The sequence below is a fragment of the Sciurus vulgaris genome, assembly GCF_902686455.1.
Source record: "Sciurus vulgaris genome assembly, chromosome: 2".
In the NCBI taxonomy this organism is placed as follows: domain Eukaryota; kingdom Metazoa; phylum Chordata; class Mammalia; order Rodentia; family Sciuridae; genus Sciurus; species Sciurus vulgaris.
The window spans coordinates 93,449,142-93,474,799 of NC_136462.1; the positions used below are offsets into that span (position 1 = coordinate 93,449,142).

Below are 25,658 nucleotides of genomic sequence, written 5' to 3' on the forward strand. Positions count from 1 at the left end.
GGAATGTGACTCAATGATAGAGCACCCCTGGGTTCAGTCTCCATTATTGAAAAAAAAAAAAAAAAAAAAATTGAAATGAATTACAGCCCTAAATGTAAAAAGTATAGAGTTAGGAGAGAAAACCAAGATAACTTTAGATGTTGTGATGACTTTTTAAATACCACACCAAAATCATGATTCATATAAGAAATGATGAAATGATTGGTATGTTGTACTTCATTAGTATTTTATGAGGCTACTGCAACCATGGTCCCAGGAAGCTTTGCTGCTGCTCAAGATGGTGGCAGACCTTGTCATCAACCACATGATACTGGTTCTGTAGGATTGCAAAATTCTGGAGTTAGTGGATCATGGAGTCTTCCTCTGAGATTTCAAAAGGAAATCCTGGGAGACCAAGCAAAGTTTTAGTAGAGTCAGAGTCCCTGCATGTTTCACCTAAGAGGGGATGCAAGAAGATGTGAGAAGGAAGTTGAAGCTACAGTAGAGATCCCTGAAATTAAGAGATGCCAGTAACATTGGGTGTCTACCAAGGAAAGCTTCAGGAATCTAGCAGAAATAAGACAAGAGAAGCCATGTGGGCTGCATCCAAGGCCAGAGAGGCAGAGCTAAACAAGCCCTTTGGAGAGAACATCATGATGCCATGTGCCTCTGATGCTGGACATGGATCTATAGAACTTGTTTGCCCAGCTGGATTTTGGTCTTGCTTTGGTCCCATCTTTTTTTCTATGTCCCTGTATCTCCCTTGTGGAATGGAAATGTTTATTCTGTGCCATTATATTGGATATATATAACTTGCTTTTGATCTTTACCCTCACCACTAAGAGTTTGCCTTGAATCTGAGATGAAATTTTGGTCTTAGACTCTTGGACAGTGCTAAAACTGTTAATACTAAGGAAACTCTTGAAATGGACTAAATGTATTTTGCATTGTGAGATCAGTATGAGCTTTTGTAGGCCAGAGAAAGAATGTTATGGTTTAGATATGAGGTATCCCCCAAAAGCTCATGTGTGAGACAATGTAAGACCTTTTTGAGGTGGACTGATTAGATTATAAAAGTTGTTGCCTAATCTGTGGATTAATCCACTTATATGGATTAACTCGGTGATAATTATAGGAAGGTAGGGTGTAGCTAGAGGAGATAGGTCACTGGGGTTTATATTTGGGGTTTATATTTATTTTTTCCTGGTGAAGGAAGCACTCTCTCTCTCTCTGCTTCCTTGTTGCCATGTCTTGAGCTGCTTTTCTCTACAAAGTCTTCCTGCCATAATGTTTCTGCATCATCTTGGGTCCGGAGCTATAGGTTTGGTCCACCATGCCCTGAACCTCTGTAACTGTGAGCCAACACAAACTTTTCTTCCTTTTTCTTGTCAGGTCTTTTGTTCACAGTGACTCAAAAGCTGACTCAAACAACTTTGTTGATACTTTTTTTCTCCCCCTGCTGGGGATTGAACCTAGGGCCTCATGCATGCTAGGCAAGTGCTTTACCACTGTGCTAATTCTCCAGCCCTGTTCATAGTTGTTTTTAAGGAACTTTGTAAGTTAGGGATTGAATGAATTCACTTTTCAATATTTCTTTTTTGATTAACTTTCTTCCATTACATGTAAAGAAATTTTTATTCAGCAGTAAGAAAAGGGCTACCATTTAAAAAAAAAAAAAGATTTAAAAACATCTGAATATAATGGCAAGGAGTGAGAACACAAGTCAGACTAGGAAAAAATATTTACAAAAGCACATGTGATAAAGGTCTCTTATCTATAATGATAAACCTGATTTAAAAATAGGCCAAATACCTGAACAGGTACCTCACCAAAGAAAATATACAGATGCAAATAAAATATGAAAAGGTGCTCCATATCATGTGTTATCAGAGATACAAAGTAAAGCAACAGCAAAATAACTCTTAGAATAAGACTTACAGTATGCATCCTTTAATAATCATGCTCTATTTAAAAATAATATTGTACCACTTTATGTAAAATGTTATATCTTTACATAAATATAATTCCATTTGCTTTGCCTCATCCTTCATGCTGCTGTCATTTTATTTCTATGTTTATGTTAAAACACCCAGCATTTTCATTGTTATTGATTTTCCTTTAAATTATCTAAAAAAAAAAAAATGGGTAGAAAAAAATGTTTAATGTTTCTGATTGTCTTCAAGTTCATTGACCCCTTTTTTGTAGTGTTTAGTCTGCTGTTAAGCCCATCTAGTGTAAACCTCATGTATTTTTGTTTGTGTTTTGTTTCTTTGTGTGTGTTTGTGTGTGTGTGTGTGTGTGTGTGTGTAATTGTAGTACTGGGATTGAACCCAGGGGTGTTCTACCACTGAGTTACATCCCCAGCGCTTTTTATTTTTATTTCAAGACAGGGTCTTGCTGAGTTGCTGAGGCTGGCCTTGAACTTGCTGTCCTCCTGTCTCAGGCTCTTGAGTTGCAGGGATTATAGATGTGTGCCACCATGCCTGACTTAATTCTTATCTTTAATATTGTATTTTTAGTCTTAGGATTTCTATATGGTTCTTCTTTTAGTTTCCATTTCTTTATTAGTTGTTCCTTTCTTTTCCTTTAAATCCTTGAAAACACACACATCAGTTGTTTATAAATCCATCTGGTAATTTTAACAAATATATCATATATATTTTTGTTGACTATTTTTTCTAGATTATGGATCATATTTGTATATTCCTTGTATATTCTTATATTCAGACACAGTCTTTGTCATAATTTTATTGTATGCTGGATGAATGATAAATTAAGGAAATTTAATTTTGTTACCTTTTTTTTTAAATGGGGTTTCACTTGCCCAGGCTAGCTGTGAACTCTTGATCCTCTTGTTTAAGCCTCCTTTATGGGCTTATTCCACCACATCCAGGCTGTTGTCTTCTTTCAAAAGGGGTCTAATTTTTTTCTGCAGGCATTTAAATTACTAGAGGATCTCTTAATTCTTTCAGACTTATTTATGCTTTGTTTTTTTGTTATTGTTTTTTATTTTATTTATTTATTTATTTATTTTGCTTTGTTATTTTGTTTTTAGTTTTAGGGCATGGTTTTTAACTCTAGAGTGTGGTCCCTATACTTAAAAATATTGATTTGTAACATCTCATGTGAATACTCAGATACTCAGTGAAGCTTCCCTAGTGTGGCTAGGCAGAGATCCAGTGTCTCCTAGTGCTGCATGACCCATGATTTTAGTTCAGCTCTCAGTCCTACAGCAGGTACAGGGTGTTCTTTGTTATACAGACTGAACCTTGGCCAAAGACCTGAGGGGAAATCCCCCTGCAAGTTTCTGTCCCCATTTCCCCCTACATACCTCCTCCTTCTGTGATATTCTGTCTTACAATTTTAGTCACCTTAGCAGCCCAAACTTTGATGATTTTTGCCTCTCTGCTCACCAAGATTGTCCATTCATGTATACCCCTTCTTTAAAAAATTATAGTCTTGGGCTGGCGTTGTGGCTCAGTGGTAGCGTGCTCACCTAGTACACGTGAGGCCCTGAGTTTGATCCTCAGCACCACGTAAAAATAAAATTAAGCTATTGTGTCCATCTACAACTTAAAAAAAAATTGTGTGTGTGTGTGTGTGTGTGTGTGTGTAGAGAAAGAGAACTAAAAAACATCATAGTCTTGTACTGCTACTTGTCCAGTGCTTATAAACTGTTGCCTCATATAATTTGTCCATATTTATAATTGCTTAAAGGGAGTAACTTCAATACTCATTATTATGTTATTGCTAGCAGAAGTCCATGTAATTTTAAAATTATTATTAAATAATTGGATCTCTTAGTTCAGAGATCCTCACTTCATGGACTAGGTCTCAGAAGCCATACAAGAATATTGTTTTAATAGTCTCTGTAAGCCAGGCATGATGGAGCATGCCTGTAATTCCAGCTGCTCTGGAGGCTGAGACAGGAGGATTGTAAGCTTGAGTCCAGCCTCAGCAACTTAGTGAGACTCTAAGCAACTTAACAAGACACTATGTCTCGAAATAAAAAATAAAAAGGACTAGAACTGTAGCTCAATGGTAAAGTGCCCTTGAGTTAAATCCCCAGTACCAGAAAAATAATACGTCTCTGTAGACACATACCAATGTTTCTTAGCTGAAATGGTCCCACCAACCAATATTTAAACAATTGCAAGCACTTTATATCTATTCATCTTCACAGAGCAAAGAAATAAGAATGTTGCATCATTGTTTTGTATTGAATGTTCAGACTTCAGGATGATTGTTAATACTATTTCATCTCTTGTTGGTTATTTCCACAATCCCACAGTGCTGGGGACGCGAACCCAGGCCTCGAGCTTGCAAGGCAGGCACTCTACGAGATGAGCTATATGGCCTGCACCCTATTTCATCTCTTTCTGGGAGATTTTTATTTTATGGTCAACTGTTGATCAGAGTTTCATGAACTTCTCAAAACTTTACTATAAATAGTCATCAGGACTTCCACATGTGAGTCAACTATGTAATCCATAGGCTCAATTAATTTGATGAAGGCCAGGTGTTTTGTATCTAAATGCTTTTGTTTCCTTAACCTGAATCTTGTATTCTTTTTTCATTCTAATGATAAATACCTAACTTTGACAACTCTAACTATTGCAGCATATATTGAGCACTTTCTATTTGCTAGGCTTGTGTCATAGGCAAGTATTCTCACGTAGTATGTGTCATTTCTACTGTTGGAGCTTCAGTTTCCTCATCTGTGAAAAAGAGGTAGCTATCTCAGATGTCAAGGTAACATGAAATTAGTGCCTAGTTATTGCCTCCTTAAGGATGAAACAGATGCATTACCAACTCCCAGTACCCTAACCACTGTACTATTGATTTCTAACATTTTTCACTATTATGTCTCTAACATGGTCCATTCTTTCTTCTCTGACCTCATTTCCAACACTCTCTTCTTTTTTAAAAAAAAAATTTTAGGTGTTGATAGACCTTTATTTTATTCTTTATTTATATGCAGTGCTAAAAATCGAATACAGTGCCTCACACATGCTAGGCAAGTGCTATACCACTGAGCCCCAACCCCAGCCCCTCTCCTTTCTTTACTGATCCTCAAATATTCTGTGCATGCTTCTGTCCCAAGTCCTTTATGTTTGCTATCCTCTGCCTGAATAGTCTTCCCTCAGGTTTTATTCACATCTCAGCTCAAAAGTATCCTCTTCAAAAAGGCCTTTCCAGAACTGTCTTCCACTCTCTGTCACATATCCTTATTTTAATTTATACATAGCACTTTTCACTTTGATATCCATATTGTACCATTTACTTTTCTTGTTTACTTATTTTCTATCTAACAAAAATATAAACTTCACAGAGTAATAACCAGGTCTGTTTTGTTCACTGATAATTCTTCACCTTTTTAGAACCGTGTATAGCGTATATAAGATACTGAGTAAATGTTGTTGAATAATTGAGTTTCTACACCAATAACTTTCTTTTATAAAGAATATAAAAACTGGGCTGGGGAGATAACTCAGTCAGTAGAGTGCTTGCCTTGCAAGCACAGAGCCCTGGGTTCAATCCCCAGCACCGCAAAACAAACAAACAAACAAACAAAAAACAAAAAAACAATGATAGGATAAAAACTATACACTTGGGGTTGGGGATATAATTCAGTTGGTAGAATGCTTGCCTTGTAAGCACAAGGCCCTGGATTCAATCCCCAGCACTGGGGGCAGGGGGAAATACACACACACACATTTGGATCCAGGCACGAGGGCACATACCTATAATCCCTACTACTTGGGGGACTGAGACAGGAAGTTCACAAGTTCAAGGCCATCCTTGGCAACTTAGCAAGACCCTGCCTCAAAATCAAAAATAAAGAGGGCTACTATATGTAGCTTGGTAGCTTGCCTCTACAAGCATGTGTGAGACACTAGGTTCAATCCCCAGCACCACAAAAATGACAAAATCAAAAATGTGGATGCCCTAGTAGTTTTTATATATTGTGTTTTATTCTTGTGATAGATATGTTTTATTATTTTATCTTTGGTACTTTTCCTTAATAATGACTTTATCAATGATAATAAGTCAGCAACTTAGTTATTAATCATATTTTCTGATAGTAGCATGCTGTTCTCATTGACTTGTATATTTTTCCTGGCTCAATGATTCCCAACAAAGAGGGCAAGGATAAAATAAAAAGAGATAGAACTGCTTCAATATCATAAATCATGTGATTTTTTTTGCAGTCTCTTCAATATCTAATTTTCCCCCACACTTTTATTATCTTTGATCTTACATTTATTCCTGGGTTTCTCTTAATTTGTTTGAGAAGTATCCATAGCCATTGACTTTCTATCTGTCTTAGAATTTACCCAGTTATATTCATGTACAGAAATGCTCATCAGAAACCTGACCCAGTGGCACATGCCTGTAATCCCAGCAGCTCAGGAGACTGAGGCAAGAATACTACAAGTTCAAAGCCAGCCTCAGCAACTTAGGGAGGCCCTGTGTCAAAATAAAAAAATTAAAAGGACTGGGGATGTGGCTTATTGTTTAAGTGCCCTTGGTTGAATCTCTGATACCAAAAAAATTAAAATTAAAAAAAAGAAAAAAAGGAAAAAGGAAAAAGTACTTGGGATGTAGCTCAGTGAAAGAGTACTACTGGGTTCAATCCCCTGTGTCACAAAAAGGAAAAAAAAATGCACATCATAAAATTGTTTATAATGACAAATTAAAAACCACATAAATATACAGGAAGTTTTGTTACATCCAAAAATGTGATATTTTTTCATTAAAAATGGTGATGTTGAAGCTGAGTAATGTGGCACACACCGATGATCCCAGCAACCTGGAAGGCTGAGGCTGATCATGAGTTAGAGAGCAGCCTCAACAATTTAGCCAGACCCTGTCTTAAAATAAAATCAAAAGGGCTGGTGTTGCGACTCAATGGTGGAGGTCTTTTGGGTTCAACCCCCAGTACCACCCCTAAGGGAAAAAAAGGTGATGTTGAGCCATATTTTTTGGCATACAAAGATAGTTCTGATTTTTTAAAAATATTTTTTAGTTGTAGGTGAACACAATACCTTTATTTTATTTATTTTTATGTGGTACTGAGGATCGAACCCAGTGCCTCACATGTACTAAGTAAGTGCTCTACCACTGAGCCACAACCCCAGCCCTAGTTCTGATTTTTGAAATGAAAAAGCAAGTTTCAAGAGAACGAGTATAATATAATCTCATTTTTATGGCAGAAAAATTACGTATTTGCATATACATAGAAAAAAGTCAGACAACCCTTATATAAAATTGGAGTGATAAGGTTAGCACTCTTAGTTGTCTCCAAATCCACTATCATTTTTCTACATCTTCATTTATTTTTGTACCATTAACTATTACTATTACTTCTGGCTACTGGGAAATCTATCCTATTCTAGGTATAAATAACCTCTTTAGTTCAACAAAAACAAATCCAGAGGTTTTTAAAAGGGACTTTTAAAGGAAACTGAAAAGGAAAGCAAACAAAAAGCAAAGTAAAAACATAGAAATAAAGTTTTTACAGGACACAAATTACATTTACATTTTCCTAGAAGAATAAGTCTATTGGCCAACTGACTTAACTGATGCAGTTAATGAGGCCATAAAGTCCTTGTGGTAGCCTCTCTAATCAGTCCTATAAAAGTGGGATTTTTTGATTCAGCACTAACATTTGGGAATATTTAGAAGAAGTGGAAGGACATGGAAAGTACATATAAAATGAGAATTTAAAATAAGATTACAAAACAGTAATATATACAACTGGGTGTGGTGGCACATGCCCATAATTTCAGCTGCTCAGGAGAGTGAAGCAGGAGGATCACAATTGCAAGACCAGCCTGGGCAACATGATAAGACCCTGTCTCAAAAAGAAAACCACCAAGTAATATAGAGAAGATCCTAATTTTCTTTAAGGTATAGGATAGTATAAAGTATAGAAAACAGAAAAAAACACACCAGGGAGACACACTCCAAATGATAGTAGTGATTATTTAAACAGAGGAATTACAGTTACATTTCTTTGCAGAGCTAGGTATATATCTCTGTGGTAGGATACTTGCCCAGCATATGCAAGGTCCTGGGTTACATTCTTAGCACTGCCCAAAAAAAAAAAAAAAAAAAAAAAAAAAAAAAAAAAAAATCATTTGTGCTTATCTACATTTCTAAATTTTCTATAGGAACATTTACAAATTCAAATCATTTTGACATAGGGCTTCTCAAACTTGCTGAGACTGGCTTTGAACTTGTAATCCTTCTGCCTCTGCCTCCCAAATAGCTAGGATGAGAGGCGTGTATTATCTACACCCAGCAAGTTTTATTTAAAATCTTAGCAACTGCAGATAGCATGTTCTTAATGTTTTGCCTAATCTATAAATCCTTATTTTATTTGTACCACCTATATTAAAGTTCTCACTGTTGAAATTCCCTATATCTGAGGAGATTTATGTATTTATTCATTCAAATCTTCATTGAGTTTCTGTTATGTCCCAGACACTATTTAAATAGTTGGGATATAGTAATCAACAAGACAGAGTTTATACTCTTAGGAGTTTATATTCTGGTCATATTTGTTAATCATCAAAATTCTATTGTGGGTGGTATAATGTATCAATTAGTAACCATAAATGATTTAGTATACCAGCTATAAGGATTAAAAAATTAGAATAAGCATCATAAGATTAGTGTAGTATACATGGTGGTTGGGGTTTTTGTTTGTTTCTTTGTTTTTTCTTATTGGTTATTGAATACCTGGGGGTGCTTTACCACTGAGCTATATCCCCATCCCTTTTTTATTTTTTGTTTTGAGATAGGGTCTCCTTAGGTTGTCAAGGCTAGCCTCAGACTTGTAATCTTCCTGAACCACTGGGATTCCAGCTCCCCAGCCTTTTATATTTTTTTATTTTGAGATAAGGTCTGGCTAAGTTGCTGAGGGTTCTCCTAAATTGTTGAGGTTGGCCTCAAACTTGTGATACTCCTGTCTCAAGCTCCCGAGTCACTGGGATTATAGGGATTTACCACCATGCCCAGCTGTAGTAGTTGGTTTATTTAGAAAACATGTCAGTTAGGAATAATGTGGATTTTTTTTTTTTTTTTTTTTAGTTTTAAAGAAGCCTCCTGTTTTAGTTTCTCAGCATGAAAGTCATCAAGCAATCTCCCATCTTCCAACTGGACAACCTCTCTCCCAAAATATGGCTCCAGGTATGAAGTTTTATTTTTGGCATTCCATTTAAAAACTATTTTATTGGTCAGGTATTGTTATATAGTGAATGACTGGTAAAAGGTCAGGGAGAAATAATGATCTAAAACTGCACTTTAATGAATCATTAGAGTCTTTTTTTTTTTTTTGGTGGTGCTGGGGATTGAACCCAGGGCCTTGTGCTTGTAAGATAAGCACTCTATCAACTCAGCTATATCCTCAGCCCTAGAGTCTTTTCTTAAGAGCAGAAGAATTATTTGTTGTTCCACTCAGAACTGCATTCCCTTTCATCTCTTTCCAGGCTATGTAGTTTTCTTTTTATTTTGTTTTGTTTTACAGACAGGGTCTTGCTGTGTTGCCTATGTTGCTCAGGCTGGCCTTAAATTCTCAATTCCCCTGCCTTAGCCTCCTGAATAGTTGGGACTTCAGGCGGGCAACACCACGCCTGACCTTCAGGCTGTATAAATTTACCTTCCTTCAGAATGTGTTCATAGAGCTAGTTGTGTTGCTCAGTTGTAAAAACTGTATTCATAGTTATCTTACAGAGGCCTTCTACAAATTATTACTGTGTAGAAGGCCTTACTGTATACTTATGAATATGTTTGTTTTCTGTTGAACACCTATTTGATTTTATAGAAGTGTTCTAAAATGAGAATGATTGAAAGGAGGTACTTTGGGGAGATCGTGGAAAGGAAAGATATAGACATCAGTGGCACAGAAGGTTTATGATTCCAAAATTAATAGTAATACAGATCTAATCACACTTTGATAAGGGGAAAAAATTAGAGGTTATCTCAAGGAGATACTGGTAAGAAAAAAATCAAGTGTTAATTGTGAGTCATTGTATAGATGAAGGCAATAAACTAGAAATTTCAAAAACCTTACTGGATTTTAGAGAATTCTGACAGCAATATGGAATTTGGAGGGAAGAAAAGAAATGGATATCATTGCTATATTAATCTTTGGAATTTTACTGTGTATATATCCCTTTGGTGAATAGGTTTATAATTGGTAATGAACATACTCATTTGAGAATGATTGGCAAACTTCCCATAGCTTAAACCACATTGGTAATTAAAGTAGAGCTTAAAAAACAAACAACAAAAAAAAACTTAAATGAATAACATGAAAAGACCAAATTTAAGATTTACTGGGATAGATGAAGGCATGAAGACAAAGGAATACACAATCTTTTCAATGACATAATATCAGAAAATTTCCCAGATCTAAAGAATAAAATGGAAAATCAACTATAAGAGGCTAACAGGACTCCAAATGTATAAAATTACAGCGGACCCACACCAACGCACATTATAATGAGAATGACTAACATACAGAATAAAGATAGAATTTTAAAGACTATGAGATAAAAATATCAAATTCCATATAGGGGGAAACCAATTTAGATCTCAGCTGATTTCTCAACCCAGATCCTCAATGCCAGGAGGTCCTAGAATAATACATATCAAGCTCTGAAGGAAAATGGATGTCAACCAAGATTTTATATTTACCAAAACTAAACTTCAGATTTGAAGATGAAATAAAAACCTTCCATGATAAACAAAAGTTAAAAGAATTCACACCTAGAAAGCCTGCACTACAGAACATTCTTAGCAAAATATTCCATGAGGAAGAAATGAAAAAACAGCAAAGGGAGAAACTACACTAAAGGAAAAGTCAATCAAAGAAGAAATTAAGTTAAATTAAAAACCAAAAATAAAATGACCAGAAATACAAATCATGTCTCAATAATAATCCTGAACATTAATGATCTAAACTTATCAATCAAAAGACATAGACCGGCAGATTGGATAAGAAAACAAGATCCAACAATGCACTGTTTTCAAGAGATTCACCTCCTCGGAAAAGACATCCACAAACTGAAGGTGAAATGTTGGGAAAAAACATATAACTCACATGGACTGCATAAACAAGCAGGGGTTTCCATCCTCATATGAAATACAGTGAACTTCAAGCCAGAGTTAGAAGAGATAAAGAAGGACGTTTTATACTGCATAAGGGAATCGTACATCAATAAGACCTTACGATCATAAATATTTATGCCCCAAACAACTGAGCATCTATGTACATCAAACAAACCCCTCTCAATTTCAAAAATGAAATAGACCGCAACACAATAATACTAGATGACTTTAACACACCTTGCTCACCATTGGATGTATCTACCAAATAAAAACTAAACAAACAAACTATAGAACTAAATAACACAATCAATACTTTAGACTTAATGGACCTAGAGTGTTTCATCTATCAACAAGCAAATAAGCTTTCTTCTCAGCATCACATGAATCCTTCTCTAAAATAGATTATATGGTATGCACAAAGCAACTCTTAGCAAATAGAAATACTACCCTACATTCTATCAGATCATAATGGAATGAACCTGGAAATCAATGATGAAATAAAAAATAGAAGCTACTACAACACCTGGAATCTAAATAATACAGTATTGAATGATGAATGGGTAGCAGAAGAAATCAAGGAGGAAATAAAAAAATTACTTAGAGGTAAATGAGAACACCAATACAACATACCAAAATTTTTGTGACACTATGAAGGCAGTGCTAAAAGGAAAGTTCATTGCATTGAACTTGTTCATTAAAAGAATAAAAAGTCAACAAATAAATGGCCTAACATTCCATCTCAAAGCCCTAGAAAAAGAAGAAGAAATCAACACCAAAAGCAATAGAAGACAGGAAATAATTAAATTCAGAGCTGAAATCAATGAAATTTAAACAAAAGAAACAATTCAAAAAAATTGACAAAATGAAAAGTTGGTTCTTTGTGAAAAATAAATTGATAAATGCATAGCTACGCTAATGAAGAGAATGAGAGAGAAAACTCAAATTACTAAAATTTGTGATGACAAAGGAAATAGCATGACGGATACTACTGAAATACAGAAGATAATCAAACTATTTTGAAAATTTATACTCCAATAAAATAGAAAATCTCAAAGACATCAACAAATTTCTAGAGACATATGATCTACCCAAACTGAATCAGGAGGACATACACAATTTAAACAGATCAATTTCAAGCAATAAAGTAGAAGACGCCATCAAAAGCCTACCAACCAAAAAGCTCAGGACTGGACAGATTCTCAGCCGAGTTCTACAAGACCTTCAAAGAAGAATTAACATTCATACTCCTCAAATTATTCCATGAAATAAAAAAGGAGAGAACCCTTCCAAACCCTTATACCAGAACCAGACAAGGACTGCATCAAGGAAGGAAAACTTCAGACCAATATCCCTCATGAACATAGATGCAAAAATTCTCAATAAAATTCTGGCAAATCACATACAAAAACATATTAAAAAGATAGTGCACCATGATCAAGTAGTGTTTATCCCAGGGATGCAAGGTTGGTTTAACATATGAAAATCAATAAACATAATTCATCACATCCATAGACTTAAAGACAAGAATCATGATTATCTCAATCGATGCAGAAAAAACATTTGACAAAATATAGCACCCCTTCATGTTTAAAACACTAGGAAAACTAGGGATAGTAGAAACATACCTCAACATTGTAAAAGCTACATATGCTAAACCCAAGACGAACATCATTCTAAATGGAGAAAAACTGAACGCATTCCTTCTAAAAACTGAAACAAGACAGGGATGCCCTCTTTTACCACTTGTTTAACATAGTCCTTGAAACTCTAGCTAGAGCAATTAGATGAAAGAAATTCAAGAGAGATGAATAGGAAAAGAAGAACTCAAACTATCACTGTTTGCCAAAAACATGATTCTATTTTGAGAAGATCCAAAATATTCCACCAGAAAACTTCTAGAACTAATAAATGAATTCAGCAAAGTAGCAGGATATAAAATCAATAACCATAAATCAAAAGCATTTCTATATATCAGTGATGAATCCACTGAAAGAGAAATTAGGAAAACCACTCCTTTCACAATAGCCTCAAAAAAAAAAAAAAAAATCAATCTAACAGAAGAGGCATAAGACCTTTACAATGAAAACTACAGAACACTAAAGAAAGAAATTGAAGAAGACCTAAGAAGATGGAAAGATCTCCCGTGTTCTTAGACAGAATTAATATTGTCAAAATGACCATACTACTGAAAGCATTTACAGATTTAATGAAATTCCTATTAAAATCCCAATAACATTCTTCATAGAACTAGAAAAAGCAATCATGAAATCCATTTGTAAAAATAAGAGACCTAGAATAGCTGAAGCAATCCTTAGCAAGCAGAAGGCATCACAATACCAGACCTTAAACTATTCTACAGAACAATAGTAACAAAAATGGCATGGTATTGGCACAAAAATAGACATGTAGACCAGTGGTGCAGAATAGAAGACACAGAGACAAACCCACATAAATATGGTTATCTCATACTAGACAAAGGCCAAAAACATACATTGGGGAAAAGATAGCCTCTTCAACAAATGGTGCAAGGAAAACTAAAAATTCATACATAGCAAAATGAAATTAAATCTCTCACCCTTCACAGAACCCAATTCAAAGTGAACCAAAGACTTAGGCACTAGAACAGACCCTGTGCCTAATAGAAGAAAAAGTAGGCCCAAGTCTTCATCATATCGACTTAAGACTTGACTTACTTAACAAGAAGACTCCTATAGCACAAGAAGTAAAATCAAGAATCAGTAAATGGAATGGATTCAAACTAAAAAGTTGCTTCTCAGCAAAGGAAACAATCAATAATGTGGAGAGAGAGCCTATAGAGTGGAAGAAAATCTTTACCACATGCACCTCAGAAAGAGCACTAATCTCCAGGATTTATAAAGAACTCAAAAAACTTAACACCAAAAAACAAGTAACCCTATCAATAAATGGGCTATGGAACTGAACAGATACTTCACAGAAGAAATTCGGTTGATCAACAAATAGATGAAAAAATGTTCAGCATCTCTAGCAATTAGAGAAATGCAAATCAAAACGACTCTTAAGATTTCATCTCTAGTAGAATGGCAATTATCAAGAATACAAACAATAATAAGTTTGGTGAGGATGTAGGTAAAAATGTACACTCATACATTGCTGGTGGGACTGAAAATTGGTGCAACCACTGTGGAAAGCAGTATGTAGAGTCCTTAGAAAACTTGAAATGGAACCACCATTTGACCCAGCTATCCCACTCCTCAGTTTAAAACCAAAGGACTTAAAATCAGCATACTACAGTAATGCAACCACATCAGTGTTCATAGCTGCTCAATTCACAATAGCTAGATTGTGGAACCAACTGAGATACCCTTCAGTTGATGAATGAATAAAGAAATTGTGGTATATATACACAGTGGAATATTACTTAGCCATAGAGAAGAATAAAATTATGGCATTTGCAGGTAAATGGATGGAACTGTAGAATATCATGTTAAGCAAAATAAGCCAAACCCCAAAATCCAAAGGCCTAATGTTTTCTCTGATATGTGGATGCTGATCCATAAGGGGGGGGAGGCGAAAATGGAGGAGCTTTGGATTAGGCAGAGGGGAGTGAGGAGAGGGGAGAGGGTGTGGGAGTGGGAAGGATGGTGGAATGAGACAGACATTCTTACCCTGTATACATAGATGATTGCACAACTGGTGTGCCTGTATCATGTACAGCCAAAGGAATGAGAAATTGTGCTCCATTTGTGTACATATGTCAAACTGCATTCTGCTGTCATGTATAAATAATTAGAACAAATTTAAAAAAGAAAAAAAGACTGACTACCCAATGTCAAATAGAAGGGTTTCTTAACTTTTCTAAAAGAGTGGGTCTGATGAAATTCTTCTGTAAAAGAATTAACACTTCTTTAATTTGATGTTTTTATCCCATAGGTTCCCGTGTAAACCACAATGGAAACCCTGGTACTTCAAAACAGAACCCCTCCAACCCTCTTCAGCGTTTAATTCCAGGCTCAAACTTGGAGAGTGAACACAAAATTCAAACAGATACATTAAAGCAGGCCACTAAGGATAGAGTCAATGATTTCCACAAATTGAAGCAAAGTAAGAATCAATTGATGAATAATACTATGTTAAAAAGACTTCTTTGAATATAATGTTTGTTTACAAGACTATATCAAGGTCTACATTATTATACTCTAATGATTGTGTAGTGAAGTTACATGTACATAAAACATAATAGTGTTAAAATTTAAAAGAAAAGCAGGGTTTTTTTGTTGAAAAGCAGGGTTTAAATAGATAGAAACTCAAAGAAAGTTTTTAAAGCTGTTCATATTTACTGTTAAATAATAAATTTCAGGTGAGTTGATTTTTTTAAAAATACTATTCTTAAGAATTTAAGCTTATTTAGAGAAATGAGAAAAGATATACTTTGTTAGGTTAATGAACAGAAACTTTAAGAGGGAGGGTAAACAGTTTTGAGAAATGGAACATTCTAGGGGAAACATACAGCTTGTGAAGAATTGCCATAGTGGAAGGTCAATACTACTTCCTCCTCTCCTTCCAATTGCAGTTTGCTTCATTTAGGTGTTAGGAGAGATGTGAAACAGATTGAGCAAATTCATAGCACTGTGTAGTAAAATATGACTGCTTAATTGTTTCAGAGGTATTGATTTTGATAAATGGACAATCCCTGTTAATCTATATAACTCTGTGTTTGGCGGATTCTCAGGAAATATAAGAAAAACTTATGGTAGCAGAGAAAATTTGAAGCAAGAGGGTATGGCTTTAGGTCAGCTCCCTTAAACTGTGCTTTTCATTCCTACTTTTCCTGTCTTCTTTCTACCTTCAGTTCCAAAAAGATGGAATATCTAAAAGGTCTAGTCTTTTGGTTTTTTTATTTGTTTGTTTGTTTTTTGGGGTACCAGGAATTGAACTCAGGGGCACTCGACCACTGAGCCACATCCCCAGCCCTATTTTATATTTTATTTAGAAGCAGGATCTCAGAGTTGTATAGTACCTCACTTTTTCTGAGGCTGGCTTTGAATTGGAGATCCTCCTGCCTCAGCCTCCCAAGTCACTGTGCCCTGCTGTTTTTTTGTTTGTTGTTTTGTTTTTCCTCATTTTTTTTTTAGCCGTTGAAGGGCCTTTATTTATTTATCTGTATGTGGTTTTGAGAATCGAACCCAAGTGCCTCACACATGCTAGGCAAGTGCTGTACCACTGAGCCACAACCCCAGCCCCTACTTTTCAGAGTAACATATAGGCAGTTATTTGTACATAGGTTGAAAACTGGACAGTGTTACTATTTTTGAATTTATTCAAGATATTTTTGTTGGTCTCTTTAACAGGTATTCATGTTTCTACATATATATATATATATATATGAATATATAGTTTGCATACATTGACTTACTTGGTGTGTATGTGTGTGTGTGTGTGTGTGTGTGTGTGTGTGAGAGAGAGAGAGAGAGAGAGAGAGAGAGATACTGGAAATTGAACTCAGGGGCACTCTATCAATGAGCCACATTCCTAACCCAGTTATTATTTTTATATTTTGAGAGAGGGTCTCACTAAGTTGCCCTTGCTGTTCCTCCAGCGTGTGTTCTCCTGCCTCAACCTTCCAAACTGCTGGGATTGAACGTGTGCACCATCGTGCCTGGCAAAACCTATTGACTTTTAAACTTTTAACCCCAAATTCTTTTCCATGAAGCATAATCAATGCACATACTATTTTTTATTTACTTTAATTGAAATTGTTTCTTATATGCTTTTTATCAAGTAGTTACATATTTGTCATCATGTGTGCACTGGGGTTGAATGCAGGGCCTCCAGTGTGCTAGCCAAGTTCTCTACTACAGAGCTCTATCCCTACCCATTTTACTTTATTTTGAGAAGCTGTCCTTGAACTTGTGTTCCTCTTGCCTCAGCCTAATAGCTATGATTACAAGCATGCAGCTTATGCGTGCGCACACATATATATTTACATTTATTCAGTTCTATTTAAGGAATGATAATAGTTCATAATAATAGTTCATTTAGTTCTACTCTCTGTTTCTTTTTTTTTTTTTTTGGTAGCACCCAGGGACACTTTAACACTGAGCTATATCCCCAGCCCTTTTTGTTTTTTAATTTTGAGACAGGGTCTTGCTAAGTTATTGAAGCTGGCCTTCAACTTGGAATCCTCCTGCCTCGGCCTCCTCAGAAGCTAGAAGAGGTTATACTGGTCTCTACTTTTACTGATTATTACTCTCTTGCTGATTATTTAGATTTCTTTGTGTTTTCTCATTTTAGCTTTCTCATTTTGTGACTTTTTTAAAAATTATTTTCTGTTTCTAGGTATATTTTGGGTATACCTTTAAAAGTACACTCCTTGGGGGCTGGGGATATAGCTCAGTTGGTAGCGTGCTTGCCTCATAAGCACAAGGCCCTGGGTTCAATCCCCAGCACCGCAAAAAAAAAAAAAAAAGTACACTCCTGGACTGGGGTTGTGGCTCAGTGGTAGAGCACTTGCCTAGCTTGTGTGAGGCACTAGGTTTGATTCTCAGCACTACATATAAATAAATTAATTAAATAAAGGCTTATCAACAACTAATAAAAATATTTTTAAAAAGTATAATCCTAAGAATGAAATTACTGGATCAAAGCACTTAACAAGCTTATAGCTCCTTTTACATATTATCAGATTATTATTATTTAAAAAAAATTTTTTCAGTAGTTGATGGACCTTTATTTTATTTATTTATATGCAGTACTGAGAATTGAACCCAGTGCCTCACACCTTCTTGGCAAGCACTCTACCACTGAGCTACAACCCCAGCCCCTATCAGATTATTTTTTAGAACATGTTATAGTGTCACTGGAGATACCTATCTGTTTCCTGTGGTCTATCCTGACCACATTGACTTTTTAAATCTCTTTTACAAGGTATTTAGAATATAATGAATCCAGATGTGGCATACATCTATAGGTACTAATGAGACTGACAGAGGATCTCTAGAGTATAGGAGCTCCAGGACAACCTGGGCAACATGGTGAGACACTGTTGGGGGAAAAAAAAAAAACAGAATATAATAATTTTCTTTATATACATATATATAGGTGGGGGGAGTAGATAGTTGTAGTTGCATGCTATCTTTATTTTATTTTTTTGTTTTTATGTAGTGTTGAGTATTGAACCCAGTGCCTCATTCGTGCTAGGCAAGTGTTCTACCACTGAGCCCCATGATTTTCTTAATGATATTTTAGTAGGCATATCCTTCCTGGTGTAGCCTGCTTATTTGATTATTTCATTTTATTTTAGTTTTAGAGGGATTTTTGTTTGTCTTTTTTGTTCATTTTGAGATAGCATCTTGCTTTGTTGCCTAGACTGACTTCGAAGTCCTGGACTTAAGTGATTCTCCCACCTCAGCCTCCTGAGTAGTAAGTGGGATTACAGACTTGAGTCTTCAGACCTATTTGGCATGTTTTTGTTTTCTTTTGTTTGTTTTTGTTGCTGAGGTTTGAACCCAGGACCTCACATGTGCTACAACCCCAATTGGCATTTTTTTTTTTTCAATTAAAAAAAATTTTTTTTAGTTGTAGATGGATACAGTACCTTTATTTTGTTTATTTCTATGTGGTCCTGAGGATCAAATTCAGTGCCTCACACGTGCCAGGCCAGTGTTCTACAACCCGAGCCTGACATGTATTTTTATGTGAGGAGTCTTCTTGGAATTATTTCCTCGTATATAATGTGTATATCAGGTTTGACCACTTGGCTTAAGAATTTTGTAGGTTAGTACTATATATTTGTATAAAATCTTTTTAAATAAGATACTAATCTTTTATATGTTACTTTAAAAACAGTTTTCTTTTTCGTCTGTTGACTTCCTGACACAAGACTTATTTTTATGCTTTACCATGTAAAAGGGTTTTGTTTTATTTTGTTTTTCCAATATTGGGGATGGAACCTAGGGCCTCTTGTATGTTAGCAAGCATTCTATCACTTGGCTACATTCCCAGTCTTTTTGAGACATGGTGGCTACATTCCCAGTCTTTTTGAGACATGGTCATCCCCCACTGTCCATAATGACCTTGAACTTTTGATCCTCCTGCTTCAGCCTCCCCAGCAGCTAGGATTACAGTTGTGTATTGTCACTCCTGGCCAGTGTTTTTTTGTTTTGTTTTGGTTTTTAATTTAAAATAATTTTTGTTGTGATAATAAAATTTACCAAATACATTTCAGTGGCATGCGATGCATTTGCAGTATTGTCAATCATCATCATTATCTAGTTCCAAAACATTTTTATCACCCCAAAAGAAAAGTCATACTCATTAAATAGTCACTCCCTGGTCTCTCATGCCCACAGTCCCTGGCAGCCATTAACATGCTTTCTGTCTCTGTGGATTCATGTATTGTGGATTGTTTATATAAACATAATCATAAAATAGGTGACCTTTAGTGTCTGGCTTCATTGATTTAGCTTAATGTCTTTAAAATGCAACCATGATTGTTTAGCATGTGTCAGTGCTTTATTCCTTTTTTTATAACTGGATAATATTCCCTTGTATGCATACATTTGTTTATCCATTAATCTGTTGATGGACATTTGGATTTTTTCTACTCTCCCGCTATTAAAAGTATCACTTTTTTGATGGTGTACACATATACTTGCTTCTGTGCAGTGCTGTATGTGTGTGCATGTGGAAATGTGTGATGCACACATCTGTTTGGCAGGGTTAAAGTGGCTTTTAATTACTGCGTGGGCATTGTTGGACACATCTCTTTTAAAAAGTCTGATACTTAACCATGCCACACTTGATTAACTGTTTTGAGCATTAAATTTTTTCTATTATTGATTTAGACTATCAGAATTCTATATCATCACTGACTTAAGAAAGATTCACTTATGCTGCTGAAAGATGTCTTTTCTTGGCTGATTTTCCTTTGAAATGAATGTGTGAAATTGAAAATATACCCCAGTTGTAAATTAATAAATGTGGAAAGAGCATTGTTTCTAAAACAATTTCAAGTACATAAAACTTTCAGGATCTTCAGGACTTTTTAAAGCATATATGCATTTATTTTAGTAAGAATTTCTTTCTATTAGTACATGTTAAATCCTGGTTTTTAATTAAACACAAAGCTTAGATTTCAGAAAGATGGAGGGATACTGGCTGGTGGTCCTAGAGTGTGCTGCTGTTGGTTAATTAACAAAGGGGAAAATGTATATAAACAGATATAAAAGTCACCATAAATTCCGTGAACTTAAATCTGTGATTCGTTGCCTTAAAACTTTCTTTTAGAATTTCCATACTGCATGCCAAACCAGTAAAATGGCTTTTAAAGATGTGTAATAAACCAATGTCCATTTGTATAAATGTGAAAATATTTATTACATGCATTGGGGAAAAAAAAATTATTTACCTGGGGCTGGGGTTGTGGCTCAGAGGTAGAGCACTTGCCTATTACACCTAGTATGCATAGCACGTGTGAGGCACTGGTTTGATCCTGTGCACCACATTAAATGAATGAATGAATGAATGAATGAATGAAAGAGGTTGTGTCCATTCACATCTTTAAAAAAAACAATCATTTACCTATTGAATGTTACCAGTTTATGAAGAGCTCTTTAGATGTAATAAAAGAAAAGCCTTCAGTTAAAAAAAAGAGTAGCACTGCTATGAAGATACCCATACAAGTTTTTATTGATTCCTGTTTTTAATGCTTTTGGGTATATACCTAGATGTAGAATTACTGAGTCATATGGTAATTCTGAGTTTAGCTTTTTGAGGAATTGCCAAACTCTTCTATAATAGCTGTACAATTTCACATTCCCACCAGCAATATACAGGAGTTACAATTTCTCCACCTCATCAACACTTAATATTTTCTTTTCCCTCTCCTTCCCTCTTTCCTTCTTCTCTCCCTGTTCCTGCTTTCCTCTCTTTCTGTTGCCATCCTAGTAGATGTGAAGTGGTTATTCATTGTTTTGTTTTGTTTTGTTTTTTGTTTGTTTGCTTATTTTGCGGTGCTGGGGACTTAACCCAGGGCGTAGAGCATCCTGGGCAGGCTCATTGTGGTTTTGATTTACATAGCCATAATGACTAATGATGGTGAACATCTTTTCATGTACTTCTTGGCCATTTGTTTATCCTCTTTGGAGAAATGTCTGCTACCATTTGCCCTTTTTTAAAATTGTATTGTTTAGCTGAGCATTATGGTGTAGGCCTGTAATCCCAGTGGCTCAAGAGACTGTCTCAGAATAAAAAATATAAAGCGCTGGGGAATGTGGCTTAGTGGTTCACTACCCTTGAGTTCAATCTCTGGTACCAAAAAAATAAAATAAAATGGATTGTTTGTCTTTATTGTTGAGCTGTAAGAATTCTTTATATACTGTGGATATTAAACCTTCATTGTATACATGGTTCACAAATATATTTGTCTATTTTATGAGTCGTCTTTTCACTTTCTTGATAGTGGCCTTTGATGCACAAAAGTTTTTAATTTTGATGAAGTATCATTTAATTAATCTGTTTTTTCTTTCGTTGCTCATGGCTAGGATATCATATCTAAGAGACTTCTAACAAAATCACAGATATGAAGATTTACCCCTTTGTTTTCTTTCTTCTAAGAATTTTAGAGGTTTAGCTCTTTATAGTTAGATCTTTGACCCATTTTAAATTAATTTTTGTATATGGTAGGAAAGAGTAACTTCATTTTATATGTGAATAGCCATTTTTTCTAGCACCATTTATTTAGAAGAGTCTTCTTTCCCCATTGCACAGTTTTTTAAAAAATTAATTGACCACAAGAGCCAGGGTGGTGCATGCTTGTAATGCCAGCAACTTAGGAGGCTGAGGCAGGATTACAAGTTCAAAGCCAGCCACCACACCTGGCATATTTAGGCTATCTTTAATTTCTTTTTATTATTTTTTTCAGGTTTGTTTCTTTTGGGTGGTACTGTGGAACCCATCCTTTTTAGTTTTTATTTTGAGACAGGGTCTTGCCAAGTTGCTCAGAGTCTCTTTAAGTTGCTGAAGCTTGTGATCTTCCTGCCTCAGACCCCCTAGTCTCTGGTATTATAGTTGTTCATCATCCTACCTGACTAGGTTATCTTTAATTTCTTTCAGCAATATTTTATAGTTTTCAGAGTATGATTCTTGGATTGACTTGATTAAATTTATTCCTAAACATATTATCCTTTTTTAAACTATATATATTTTTTAGTTGTTGATGGACCTTTATTTTATTTATTTATTTATATGTGTACTGAGGACCAAATCCAGGGCATCACACATACCAGGCAAGTGCTTTACCACTGAGCCACAACCCCAGCCCCCATTTTATTCTTTTGATGTTATTATAAATCAAATTGTTTTTATAATTTCTTTTTATGTTATACATTATTTGCACACAAGAATTAGACTGATTTTTGTATATCTATCTTGTACGTTGATGCAAAAGCTTTATATTTGTTGGTAGTCAAACATATCACTCTTGGGTTGTGGTTGTAGCTCAGTGGCAGAGCACTTGCCTAGCATGTGTGAAACACTGGGTTTGATCCTCAGCACCACATAAAAATAAATAAAATAAAGGTATTAAAAATTATAAAAGAAAAAACATTGATTCATCTGATAGTATTTCTTTCACAGGCATAAATATCTTGTATAATTTTCTTTGATGGTTTTTTCTAATTGATTATTTAACTTGCCATGAATTTATACTGATCTAAATTAACTTCTTTCTATACTAATGCTGTTTTGTTTCAGGATTCTCATTAATTTGTTATTTTCCCTTTAGGGCTATTACTTCTGGTTTATTTTACAAAAATTAAGTTATTTTATTATAAGTTTTTAACCTACCTCCAGAGTATATATTTTTTGACAATTTTTGTTTTTATCATCAGCATGTGGGTTTTTTGTTTTTGTATCAGGGATTGAACCCAGGGGCATTCAACCACTGGGCCACATCCCCAGCCTGTTATTTATTTATTTTTTAATTTTGAGATAGGGTCTTGATAAATTGCTTAGGGCCTCACTAAGTTGCTGAGCCTGATCCCTTTCCTCAACACCACTGGTCTCTCTTCTATTTTCACAAGACCCCCTGCTCCCCACTTTCGTTTCCTTTTTCCTCTGTAGTTTCCATATATGAGAGAAAACATATGATCCTTACCTTTCTGAGTTTGCCTTATTTCATTTAAAATAATATTCTCTAGTTTCATACATTTTCCTGCAAATGACATAATTTCTTTCATTAAAGATGGACACCTAAGAGGCTGGGGAGATAGCTCAGTTGGTAGAGTGCTTGCCTCGCAAGCACAAGGCCCTGGGTTCAATCCCCAGCACTGCAAAAAAAAAAAGATGGACACCTAGGCTGGTTTGGCTATTGGAAATTGTGCTGTTATAATCATGGGTAGGCATATATCACTATAGTATGCTGACTTTAATTCTGGAGAATAAATACCAAGGTGTGATGTAGCTGAGTCATATGGTGATTCCATTGGTAGTCTTTTGAAGAACCTCCATACTGATTTCCAGAGTGATTGTTCTAATTACAGTCACATTAACAGTGCAGAAATGTTCTTTTTTCCCCCTACATTCTCCATTATTTATTATTATTTGTATTCTTGATGACTAGCATTCTTGCTGGAATAATATGAAATCTCAGTGTAGTTTTGATTTGCATTTTCCTAATTGCTAAAGATGTTGAACATTTTTCATATATTTGTTGGCCATTTGTGTTTCTTCTTTTGAAAAGTTCTATTTAGGTCATTTGTCCACTTATTAATTGGGTTGTTTGTCTTTTTGGTGATAATTTTTTTCAGTTTTTTAAAAATATTTTAGATATTAATCCTCTGTCAGAAGATTAGCTAGCAAAGATTTTCCTCCCATTGTGTAGATTCTTAATTGTTTTGCTGTGCAGAAGATTTTTAGTTTGATACCATTCCATTTATTAATCCTTGGTATTCTTTTCCAAGCTTTAGGGGTCTTCTTGAGAAAGTGATTGCCTATGCCTGTGTGCTGCATTTTCTTCTAGTAGTTGTACAGTTTCTGGTCTGTTCCTAGGTTTTTGATCCATTTTGAAATGACTTTTATGAAGGGTGAGAGATAAGGATCTAATCTTATTCTTCTACATGTGAATAACTAGTTTTCCCAGCATTATTTATTCAAAAGGCTATCTTTTGTCTGACTTGTTTTTGGCACCTTTGTCAAGGATCAGATGACTGTATCTGTGTGGGGTTATCTCTGTGTCTTCTATTTTGTTCCTTTGGTCTATGTGTCTGTTTTTATGCTAGTGCCCTGAAGTTTTTGTTCCTATATCTCTGTAGTATAACGTGAAGTCAGGTATTGTGATGCCTCCAGTAGATTTTTTGGCTAAGAATTGCGTTTGCTATTATGGGTCTTTTGTTCTTCCATATAAATTTTAGGACTATTTTCTGGTTCTATGAAGCATGTTATTTGATGGGGGTTACATTGAATCTGTTTATTGCTTTTGGTAAGATGGCCATTTTAATAATATTCTACCTTATCCATGAACATGGGAGGTCTTTCCATCTCATGTCTTCACTTTCTTTCTCAATGTTATATAGTTTTCATTGTTGAGGTCTTTCACCTCCTTGGTCAGATTTATTCCTAAGTTTTTGTTTTTGTGTTTGTTTTTGTTGAGGCTATTGTGAATGGGATTGGTTTCCTGATTTCTTTCTCAACAGATTCATTTTTGGTGTGTAGGAATGCTATTAATTTTGTGTGCTAATTTCATATCTTGCTACTGTGCTGAATTTGTTAGTTCTAGCAGTCTTCTGGTGAAGCTTTTTGGATCTTTTTATTATAGAATCATATCATTTGCAAACAGTGATAGTTTGACTTCTTTACTACTTTTATCCCTTTTATTTCCTTCTCTTGCCTAATTGCTCTGGCTGGAATTTCTAGTATTCTATTGAATAGGATTGGTGAGAGTGTACAACCTTGTCTTGTTCCAGATTTTAAAAGGATTGGCTTTTAAATCATTCATTATGATGTTGGTTTTGGGTTTGTGGTATACAGCCTTTATGATGTTGATGTAAGTTCCTTCTGTCCCTAGTTTCTTTAGTGTTTTTATAAATGGGTGCTGAATTTTTCAAAGACTTTCTCTGCATCTATTGAGATGACTGTGAGTTTTGTCCTTAATTCTTTTGATGTGGTGAATTACATTTATTGATTTGCCTATGTTAAACTGAATTTGATATTATATTTTATTTATCTAGATTTTCTTCTCTTTTTTAATATATATTTTTTAGTTGTAGATGGACACAATACCTTTGTTTTATTTATTTATTTTTATGTGGTGCTGAGGTTCGAACCCAGTGCCCCACATGTGCTAGGCAAGCACTTTATTTACCATGGAGCTACAACTCCAGCCCTAGATTTTTTTCTTTTTTTTAGCTTTGAATGTGTGGTTTTTAAAAAAATTTTTTTATTAAACTTTTTATATTTATAGACTACATTTTGATCCATTGTACACAAATGGCGTACAACTTTTCATTTCTATGGTTGTACACAATGTAGAGTCATACCATTCATGTAATCATACATATACATAGGGTAGTACTGTCTGT

At 35.0% G+C, this 25,658-nt stretch overlaps 1 protein-coding gene across 2 annotated transcripts in view; it reads left to right on the forward strand.

Annotated features, from left to right (window-relative positions):
* Positions 1-25,658, forward strand: part of GOLM2 (golgi membrane protein 2) — a 125,911-nt gene that overhangs the window by 62,371 nt on the left and 37,882 nt on the right. For both annotated transcript variants that reach the window (XM_079127790.1, XM_079127791.1), the window contains exons 7-8: positions 9,079-9,177; positions 15,013-15,183. In XM_079127790.1, the coding sequence (XP_078983916.1) occupies positions 9,079-9,177; positions 15,013-15,183 (270 nt within the window). The remainder of the gene's footprint in view (positions 1-9,078; positions 9,178-15,012; positions 15,184-25,658) is intronic.